General features: G+C 47.2%; 1 protein-coding gene across 3 annotated transcripts in view; it reads left to right on the forward strand.

Moving 5' to 3' along the window:
- Nucleotides 1–1153, forward strand: part of LOC133644114 (glutamine synthetase-like) — a 52985-nt gene extending 51832 nt beyond the window's left edge. For 2 of the 3 annotated variants that reach the window (XM_062038434.1, XM_062038433.1), the window contains exon 7: nucleotides 309–1153. In XM_062038434.1, the coding sequence (XP_061894418.1) occupies nucleotides 309–624 (316 nt within the window). In that variant the 3' untranslated portion in view covers nucleotides 625–1153. The remainder of the gene's footprint in view (nucleotides 1–308) is intronic. The other variant, XM_062038432.1, reaches the window with a different exon arrangement.
- The last annotated feature ends 10036 nt before the right edge of the window (nucleotides 1154–11189 follow it).

Below are 11189 nucleotides of genomic sequence, written 5' to 3' on the forward strand. Positions count from 1 at the left end.
CGGTGTTTGAGAGCGACGTCACCTTTGTGTCGGTGTTTGAGAGCGACGCCACCTTTGTGTTGGTGTTTGAGAGCGACGTCACCTTTGTGTTGGTGTTTGAGAGCGACGTCACCTTTGTGTCGGTGTTTGAGAGCGACGTCACCTTTGTGTCGGTGTTTGAGAGCGACGTCACCTTTGTGTCGGTGTTTGAGAGCGACGTCACCTTTGTGTCGGTGTTTGAGAGCGACGTCACCTTTGTGTCGGTGTTTGAGAGCGACGTCACCTTTGTGTCGGTGTTTGAGAGCGACGTCACCTTTGTGTTGGTGCAGAGTCATCGAGGACGCCATAGAGCTGCTGGCCAAGCGACACCGCTACCACATCTGCGCCTACGACCCCAAAGGCGGTCTGGACAACGCCCGGCGCCTGACGGGACAACACGAGACCTCCAACATCGACCAGTTCTCGGCGGGCGTGGCCAACCGCGGCGCCAGCATCCGCATCCCGCGCGCCGTGGGCCAGGACAAGAAGGGCTACTTCGAGGACCGCCGCCCCGCCGCCAACTGTGACCCGTACAGCGTGACCGAGGCGCTGGTGCGCACCTGTTTGCTCAAGGAGGAGGGGGAGGAGCCTGTGGACTACAGCTAATGACACGCCCATGATCATGTCACCTGTTGCCACCTTTTTACCGCAATAAACTTTCTTTTCTACAAAAAGTCTCCCGCATTCATGTCACATGACCACAGCTACCATTAGCTTAGCAGATTAGCGTCAAAGCACGCCAACAGCCTAACTAGCTAACTTTTAGCTTAGCCATAATCATGCTAATGTCGCTAATGGCTAAAAACACTGTCAGCTGGTGGCTAGCAGTGATGTCATGCATAACGCCAGCGCCTGATGACGTGTTAGCATTTGGCAATTTTGGTACTTGACGCATGTTACAATTAGCATTTTAGCATGCTAACATTAACACTAGTTTAACAGGGATACACCTCAATGACACATACTTTGATATTTCACTAATGCCAACTGTATGCATGCTATTGTTAACATAGTACTGTTAGCATGTTAGCTTTTTTTCTTTAGCCCATTTTGCTTATTTTTTGTTACTTGGCCAACGTGCTAACTGTTAGCATTTGAGTTCGGCCTTGGATCCTGGACTACAGCTAATGACACGCCCTATGACCATGTCACCTGTTGCCACTTTTCTTTCAGAATAAACTTTCAAAAAGTCTTCTGCATTCATGTCACATGACCACAGCGTGCATTAGCTTAGCATAACAAAATCTCCGTGTATGTCAGTCAATGTCGTCACCATTTAGCCGCTAATGTTGTCAATCATCACTTGCGGGAAAGACAAAACAAACAAAAAGCCAAAGCAAATTAAGCGGATCATGCTAATGCTAGCAGATTAAGGTCAAACGCACTGGCTTCAAAGCACGCCAACAGCCTAACTAGCTAACTTTTAGCTTAGCCATAATCACGCTAATGTCGCTAGGGGCTAAAAACACTGGCAGCTAGTGGCTAGCAGTGATGTCATGTTAGCATTCGACATATGAAATCATTAAATTAAGTCACATCGTGTTTTTTTACAGATTGCGTTGACTTGGTGTATATATATATATATGTATATATATATATATATATATATATATATATATATATATATATATATATATATATATATATATATATATATACATATATATATATATGTCTAGCGCCACCTGTGGACCAAACACTTGGTAGACGGATGAGGTCCTGGTTCCACTACAATCATTGGTACATTAACTTGAACTTTTTAACTAGTCCCCGACGTGAGTCCACTAAGGAGAGTCCACTAAGGTGAGTCCGCTAAGGAGAGTCCACTATGGAGACTCCACTAAGGAGACTCCACTAAGGTGAGTCCACTAAGGAGAGTCCACTAAGGTGAGTCCGCTAAGGACAGTCCGCTAAGGAGAGTCTGCTAAGGTGAGTCCACTAAGGAGAGTCCGCTAAGGACAGTCCACTAAGGAGAGTCCGCTAAGGTGAGTCTGCTAAGGAGAGTCCGCTAAGGTGAGTCCACTAAGGAGAGTCCACTAAGGAGAGTCCACTAAGGACAGTCCACTAAGGAGAGTCCAGTAAGGAGGTGAGTCCACTAAGGTGAGTCCACTAAGGAGAGTCCACTAAGGTGAGTCCACTAAGGAGAGTCCACTAAGGTGAGTCCACTAAGGAGAGTCCACTAAGGAGAGTCCACTAAGGTGAGTCCGCTAAGGACAGTCCGCTAAGGAGAGTCTGCTAAGGTGAGTCCACTAAGGAGAGTCCGCTAAGGACAGTCCACTAAGGAGAGTCCGCTAAGGTGAGTCCGCTAAGGAGAGTCCACTATGGAGACTCCACTAAGGAGACTCCACTAAGGTGAGTCCACTAAGGTGAGTCCACTAAGGTGAGTCCGCTAAGGAGAGTCCACTATGGAGACTCCACTAAGGAGACTCCACTAAGGTGAGTCCACTAAGGTGAGTCCACTAAGGTGAGTCCGCTAAGGACAGTCCGCTAAGGAGAGTCTGCTAAGGTGAGTCCACTAAGGAGAGTCCGCTAAGGACAGTCCACTAAGGAGAGTCCGCTAAGGTGAGTCTGCTAAGGAGAGTCCGCTAAGGTGAGTCCACTAAGGAGAGTCCACTAAGGAGAGTCCACTAAGGACAGTCCACTAAGGAGAGTCCAGTAAGGAGGTGAGTCCACTAAGGTGAGTCCACTAAGGAGAGTCCACTAAGGTGAGTCCACTAAGGAGAGTCCACTAAGGTGAGTCCACTAAGGAGAGTCCACTAAGGAGAGTCCACTAAGGTGAGTCCGCTAAGGACAGTCCGCTAAGGAGAGTCTGCTAAGGTGAGTCCACTAAGGAGAGTCCGCTAAGGACAGTCCACTAAGGAGAGTCCGCTAAGGTGAGTCTGCTAAGGAGAGTCCGCTAAGGTGAGTCCACTAAGGAGAGTCCACTAAGGAGAGTCCACTAAGGACAGTCCACTAAGGAGAGTCCAGTAAGGAGGTGAGTCCACTAAGGTGAGTCCACTAAGGAGAGTCCACTAAGGTGAGTCCACTAAGGAGAGTCCACTAAGGTGAGTCCACTAAGGAGAGTCCACTAAGGAGAGTCCACTAAGGTGAGTCCACTAAGGAGAGTCCACTAAGGTGAGTCCACTAAGGTGAGTCCACTAAGGAGAGTCCACTAAGGAGAGTCCACTAAGGTGAGTCCACTAAGGTGAGTCCACTAAGGTGAGTCCACTAAGGAGAGTCCACTAAGGTGAGTCCATTAAGGAGAGTCCACTAAGGTGAGTCCACTAAGGTGAGTCCACTAAGGAGAGTCCACTAAGGTGAGTCCACTAAGGAGAGTCCACTAAGGTGAGTCCACTAAGGAGAGTCCACTAAGGTGAGTCCACTAAGGAGAGTCCACTAAGGAGAGTCCACTAAGGTGAGTCCACTAAGGAGAGTCCACTAAGGAGAGTCCACTAAGGTGAGTCCACTAAGGAGAGTCCACTAAGGTGAGTCCACTAAGGTGAGTCCACTAAGGTGAGTCCACTAAGGAGAGTCCACTAAGGTGAGTCCACTAAGGAGAGTCCACTAAGGAGAGTCCACTAAGGTGAGTCCACTAAGGAGAGTCCACTAAGGTGAGTCCACTAAGGTGAGTCCACTAAGGACAGTCCACTAAGGAGAGTCCACTAAGGTGAGTCCACTAAGGAGAGTCCACTAAGGAGAGTCCACTAAGGTGAGTCCACTAAGGAGAGTCCACTAAGGTGAGTCCACTAAGGTGAGTCCACTAAGGAGAGTCCACTAAGGTGAGTCCACTAAGGTGAGTCCACTAAGGTGAGTCCACTAAGGAGAGTCCACTAAGGTGAGTCCACTAAGGAGAGTCCACTAAGGTGAGTCCACTAAGGTGAGTCCACTAAGGAGAGTCCACTAAGGTGAGTCCACTAAGGTGAGTCCACTAAGGTGAGTCCACTAAGGAGAGTCCACTAAGGTGAGTCCACTGAGGAGAGTCCACTAAGGAGAGTCCACTAAGATGAGTCCACTAAGGAGAGTCCACTAAGGTGAGTCCACTAAGGAGAGTCCACTAAGGTGAGTCCACTAAGGAGAGTCCACTAAGGTGAGTCCACTAAGGAGAGTCCACTAAGGAGAGTCCACTAAGGTGAGTCCACTAAGGAGAGTCCACTAAGGTGAGTCCACTAAGGTGAGTCCACTAAGGTGAGTCCACTAAGGACAGTCCACTAAGGTGAGTCCACTAAGGAGAGTCCACTAAGGTGAGTCCACTAAGGAGAGTCCACTAAGGAGAGTCCACTAAGGTGAGTCCACTAAGGAGAGTCCACTAAGGTGAGTCCACTAAGGTGAGTCCACTAAGGAGAGTCCACTAAGGTGAGTCCACTAAGGAGAGTCCACTAAGGTGAGTCCACTAAGGTGAGTCCACTAAGGAGAGTCCACTAAGGTGAGTCCACTAAGGTGAGTCCACTAAGGTGAGTCCACTAAGGAGAGTCCACTAAGGTGAGTCCACTAAGGTGAGTCCACTAAGGAGAGTCCACTAAGGAGAGTCCACTAAGGTGAGTCCACTAAGGAGAGTCCACTAAGGTGAGTCCACTAAGGTGAGTCCACTAAGGTGAGTCCACTAAGGAGAGTCCACTAAGGAGAGTCCACTAAGGAGAGTCCACTAAGGTGAGTCCACTAAGGAGAGTCCACTAAGGAGAGTCCACTAAGGTGAGTCCACTAAGGAGAGTCCACTAAGGAGAGTCCACTAAGGTGAGTCCACTAAGGAGAGTCCACTAAGGTGAGTCCACTAAGGACAGTCCACTAAGGAGAGTCCACTAAGGAGAGTCCACTAAGGTGAGTCCACTAAGGTGAGTCCACTAAGGAGAGTCCACTAAGGTGAGTCCACTAAGGAGAGTCCACTAAGGAGAGTCCACTAAGGTGAGTCCACTAAGGAGAGTCCACTAAGGTGAGTCCACTAAGGAGAGTCCACTAAGGAGAGTCCACTAAGGTGAGTCCACTAAGGAGAGTCCACTAAGGTGAGTCCACTAAGGTGAGTCCACTAAGGAGAGTCCACTAAGGTGAGTCCACTAAGGTGAGTCCACTAAGGTGAGTCCACTAAGGAGAGTCCACTAAGGTGAGTCCACTAAGGAGAGTCCACTAAGGTGAGTCCACTAAGGTGAGTCCACTAAGGAGAGTCCACTAAGGTGAGTCCACTAAGGTGAGTCCACTAAGGTGAGTCCACTAAGGAGAGTCCACTAAGGTGAGTCCACTAAGGAGAGTCCACTAAGGAGAGTCCACTAAGGTGAGTCCACTAAGGAGAGTCCACTAAGGTGAGTCCACTAAGGAGAGTCCACTAAGGTGAGTCCACTAAGGAGAGTCCACTAAGGTGAGTCCACTAAGGAGAGTCCACTAAGGAGAGTCCACTAAGGTGAGTCCACTAAGGAGAGTCCACTAAGGTGAGTCCACTAAGGTGAGTCCACTAAGGTGAGTCCACTAAGGACAGTCCACTAAGGTGAGTCCACTAAGGAGAGTCCACTAAGGTGAGTCCACTAAGGAGAGTCCACTAAGGAGAGTCCACTAAGGTGAGTCCACTAAGGAGAGTCCACTAAGGTGAGTCCACTAAGGTGAGTCCACTAAGGAGAGTCCACTAAGGTGAGTCCACTAAGGAGAGTCCACTAAGGTGAGTCCACTAAGGTGAGTCCACTAAGGAGAGTCCACTAAGGTGAGTCCACTAAGGTGAGTCCACTAAGGTGAGTCCACTAAGGAGAGTCCACTAAGGTGAGTCCACTAAGGTGAGTCCACTAAGGAGAGTCCACTAAGGAGAGTCCACTAAGGTGAGTCCACTAAGGAGAGTCCACTAAGGTGAGTCCACTAAGGTGAGTCCACTAAGGTGAGTCCACTAAGGAGAGTCCACTAAGGAGAGTCCACTAAGGTGAGTCCACTAAGGAGAGTCCACTAAGGAGAGTCCACTAAGGTGAGTCCACTAAGGAGAGTCCACTAAGGAGAGTCCACTAAGGTGAGTCCACTAAGGAGAGTCCACTAAGGTGAGTCCACTAAGGACAGTCCACTAAGGAGAGTCCACTAAGGAGAGTCCACTAAGGTGAGTCCACTAAGGTGAGTCCACTAAGGAGAGTCCACTAAGGTGAGTCCACTAAGGAGAGTCCACTAAGGAGAGTCCACTAAGGTGAGTCCACTAAGGAGAGTCCACTAAGGTGAGTCCACTAAGGACAGTCCACTAAGGAGAGTCCACTAAGGAGAGTCCACTAAGGTGAGTCCACTAAGGAGAGTCCACTAAGGAGAGTCCACTAAGGTGAGTCCACTAAGGAGAGTCCACTAAGGTGAGTCCACTAAGGAGAGTCCACTAAGGAGAGTCCACTAAGGTGAGTCCACTAAGGAGAGTCCACTGAGGAGAGTCCACTAAGGAGAGTCCACTAAGGTGAGTCCACTAAGGTGAGTCCACTAAGGAGAGTCCACTAAGGTGAGTCCACTAAGGAGAGTCCACTAAGGTGAGTCCACTAAGGAGAGTCCACTAAGGAGAGTCCACTAAGGTGAGTCCACTAAGGAGAGTCCACTAAGGTGAGTCCACTAAGGTGAGTCCACTAAGGAGAGTCCACTAAGGTGAGTCCACTAAGGAGAGTCCACTAAGGTGAGTCCACTAAGGTGAGTCCACTAAGGAGAGTCCACTAAGGTGAGTCCACTAAGGTGAGTCCACTAAGGTGAGTCCACTAAGGAGAGTCCACTAAGGTGAGTCCACTAAGGTGAGTCCACTAAGGAGAGTCCACTAAGGAGAGTCCACTAAGGTGAGTCCACTAAGGAGAGTCCACTAAGGTGAGTCCACTAAGGTGAGTCCACTAAGGAGAGTCCACTAAGGAGAGTCCACTAAGGAGAGTCCACTAAGGTGAGTCCACTAAGGAGAGTCCACTAAGGAGAGTCCACTAAGGTGAGTCCACTAAGGAGAGTCCACTAAGGAGAGTCCACTAAGGTGAGTCCACTAAGGAGAGTCCACTAAGGTGAGTCCACTAAGGACAGTCCACTAAGGAGAGTCCACTAAGGAGAGTCCACTAAGGTGAGTCCACTAAGGTGAGTCCACTAAGGAGAGTCCACTAAGGTGAGTCCACTAAGGAGAGTCCACTAAGGAGAGTCCACTAAGGTGAGTCCACTAAGGAGAGTCCACTAAGGTGAGTCCACTAAGGAGAGTCCACTAAGGAGAGTCCACTAAGGTGAGTCCACTAAGGAGAGTCCACTAAGGTGAGTCCACTAAGGTGAGTCCACTAAGGAGAGTCCACTAAGGTGAGTCCACTAAGGTGAGTCCACTAAGGTGAGTCCACTAAGGAGAGTCCACTAAGGTGAGTCCACTAAGGAGAGTCCACTAAGGTGAGTCCACTAAGGTGAGTCCACTAAGGAGAGTCCACTAAGGTGAGTCCACTAAGGTGAGTCCACTAAGGTGAGTCCACTAAGGAGAGTCCACTAAGGTGAGTCCACTAAGGTGAGTCCACTAAGGTGAGTCCACTAAGGAGAGTCCACTAAGGTGAGTCCACTAAGGAGAGTCCACTAAGGTGAGTCCACTAAGGTGAGTCCACTAAGGAGAGTCCACTAAGGTGAGTCCACTAAGGTGAGTCCACTAAGGTGAGTCCACTAAGGTGAGTCCACTAAGGTGAGTCCACTAAGGAGAGTCCACTAAGGTGAGTCCACTAAGGTGAGTCCACTAAGGTGAGTCCACTAAGGAGAGTCCACTAAGGTGAGTCCACTAAGGAGAGTCCACTAAGGTGAGTCCACTAAGGTGAGTCCACTAAGGTGAGTCCACTAAGGAGAGTCCACTAAGGTGAGTCCACTAAGGTGAGTCCACTAAGGTGAGTCCACTAAGGTGAGTCCACTAAGGAGAGTCCACTAAGGTGAGTCCACTAAGGAGAGTCCACTAAGGTGAGTCCACTAAGGTGAGTCCACTAAGGTGAGTCCACTAAGGTGAGTCCACTAAGGAGAGTCCACTAAGGTGAGTCCACTAAGGTGAGTCCACTAAGGTGAGTCCACTAAGGTGAGTCCACTAAGGTGAGTCCACTAAGGAGGAGCGATGGAGTCGAGTCTTCTAACAGTCAACGTGTTGGAGTGTGTTAGTTGACTTCTAAAGCGCTCACAAGGAATGTCTTTGTTTGCGTGTGTGTGTGTGTGTGTGTGTGTGTGTGTGTGTGTGTGTGTGTGTGTGTGTGTGTGTGTGTGTGTGTGTGTGTGTGTATGTGTGTGTGTGTGTGTGTGTGTGTGTGTGTGTGTATGTGTGTGTGTGTGTGTGTGTGTGTGTGTGTGTATGTGTGTGTGTGTGTATGTGTGTGTGTGTGTGTGTGTGTGTGTGTGTATGTGTGTGTGTGTGTGTGTGTGTGTGTGTGTGTATGTGTGTGTGTGTGTATGTGTGTGTGTGTGTGTGTGTGTGTATGTGTGTGTGTGTGTGTGTGTGTGTGTGTGTGTGTGTAAGTGTGTGTGTGTGTGTGTGTGTATGTGTGTGTATGTGTGTGTGTAACTAGAAACACGAGTGTCAGCTGACCTCAACAAGACAATTTGTGCCACCAATTGGATGTCAGTAAAGGATCAGATTAGCGTAACATGATGGTGCATATTTGATGGTGCTAGTTTAGCGTAACATGATGGTGCATATTTGATGTTGCTAGTTTAGCGTAGCATGATGGTGCATATTTGATGGTGCTAGTTTAGCGTAACATGATGGTGCATATTTGATGTTGCTAGTTTAGCGTAACATGATGGTGCATATTTGATGTTGCTAGTTTAGCGTAGCATGATGGTGCATATTTGATGTTGCTAGTTTAGCGTAGCATGATGGTGCATATTTGATGGTGCTAGTTTAGCGTAGCATGATGGTGCATATTTGATGTTGGTAGTTTAGCGTAACATGATGGTGCATATTTGATGGTGCTAGTTTAGCGTAACATGATGGTGCATATTTGATGGTGCTAGTTTAGCGTAACATGATGGTGTATATTTGATGTTGCTAGTTTAGCGTAGCATGATGGTGCATATTTGATGTTGCTAGTTTAGCGTAGCATGATGGTGCATATTTGATGTTGCTAGTTTAGCGTAGCATGATGGTGCATATTTGATGGTGCTAGTTTAGCGTAGCATGATGGTGCATATTTGATGTTGGTAGTTTAGCGTAACATGATGGTGCATATTTGATGGTGCTAGTTTAGCGTAACATGATGGTGCATATTTGATGGTGCTAGTTTAGCGTAGCATGATGGTGCATATTTGATGTTGGTAGTTTAGCGTAACATGATGGTGCATATTTGATGGTGCTAGTTTAGCGTAACATGATGGTGCATATTTGATGGTGCTAGTTTAGCGTAGCATGATGGTGCATATTTGATGTTGGTAGTTTAGCGTAACATGATGGTGCATATTTGATGTTGGTAGTTTAGCGTAACATGATGGTGCATATTTGATGGTGCTAGTTTAGCGTAACATGATGGTGCATATTTGATGGTGCTAGTTTAGCGTAGCATGATGGTGCATATTTGATGGTGTTACACTTTAGTTTGATTACAATTCATTAAAAAACATTTTCATCCTCTTATGGTTAGCCTCAACCAAAGTGTGGCCCAGGGGCCATTAGCGGCTTGCAGCTCATTTATTAGCGGCTTGCAGCTCATTTATTAGCGGCTTGCAGCTCATTTATTAGCGGCTTGCAGCTCATTTATTAGCGGCTTGCAGCTCATTTATTAGCGGCTTGCAGCTCATTTATTAGCGGCTTGCAGCTCATTTATTAACGGCCTGCGGCACATTTGAAAGATAATACTATATAATAATTGTAATAATATATAATAATATGATTTTATTTTGCGTGTGTGTGTAAGCCTGAAGAGTGACAACACAGCCAGTCAGTCCAACAAAGCACATGTGAGACAGGGAAGTCTTGTCTACAACAAGGGACTCCTCCCAGTAGCTCCACCCACTCGGCAGATGACTTTATGAATTTCTTTAATAAGAAAATTGAAGTCATTAGAATAGAGATGAAAGACAATGCATCTCAGCTACAACTGGGTTCTATTAACACAAATACGACTGTATATACGACTGTATATACGACGGACACTGCCCTCCAAAATAGTTTCTCTCTCTTTGATGAAATAACATTGGAGGAATTGTCAAAATGTGTAAATGGGACAAAACAAACAACATGTTTACTTGACCCACTTCCTGGGAAACTTATCAAGGAGCTTTTTGTATTATTAGGTCCATCAGTGTTAAATATTATAAACTTATCACTTTCCTCCGGCACTGTTCCCCTAGCATTCAAAAAAGCGGTTATTCATCCTCTACTCAAAAGACCTAACCTCGATCCTGACCTCATGGTAAACTACCGACCGGTCTCCCACCTTCCGTTTATTTCCAAAATTCTCGACAAAATTGTAGCACAGCAGCTAAATGAACACTTAGTGACTAACAATCTCTGTGAACCTTTTCAGTCCAGTTTCAGGGCAAATCACTCTACGGAGACAGCCCTCGCAAAAATGACTAATGATCTATTGCTAATGATGGATGTCATCTATGTTGCTGCTTCTTGATCTTAGCGCCGCTTTCCATACTGTTGATCATAATATTTGATTAGAGCGTATCAAAACACGTATTGGTATGTCAGACTTAGCCTTGTCTTGGTTTAACTCTTATCTTACTGACAGGATGCAGTGCGTCTCCCATAACAATGTGACCTCGGACTATGTTATCTTACTGACAGGATGCAGTGTGTCTCCCATAACAATGTGACCTCGGACTATGTTATCTTACTGACAGGATGCAGTGCGTCTCCCATAACAATGTGACCTCGGACTATGTTATCTTACTGACAGGATGCAGTGCGTCTCCCATAACAATGTGACCTCGGACTATGTTATCTTACTGACAGGATGCAGTGCGTCTCCCATAACAATGTGACCTCGGACTATGTTATCTTACTGACAGGATGCAGTGTGTCTCCCATAACAATGTGACCTCGGACTATGTTATCTTACTGACAGGATGCAGTGCGTCTCCCATAACAATGTGACCTCGGACTATGTTATCTTACTGACAGGATGCAGTGCGTCTCCCATAACAATGTGACCTCGGACTATGTTATCTTACTGACAGGATGCAGTGCGTCTCCCATAACAATGTGACCTCGGACTATGTTATCTTACTGACAGGATGCAGTGTGTCTCCCATAACAATGTGACCTCGGACTATGTTAT

This window comes from Entelurus aequoreus, linkage group LG27 (assembly GCF_033978785.1).
Source record: "Entelurus aequoreus isolate RoL-2023_Sb linkage group LG27, RoL_Eaeq_v1.1, whole genome shotgun sequence".
Classification (NCBI taxonomy): Eukaryota; Metazoa; Chordata; class Actinopteri; order Syngnathiformes; family Syngnathidae; genus Entelurus; species Entelurus aequoreus.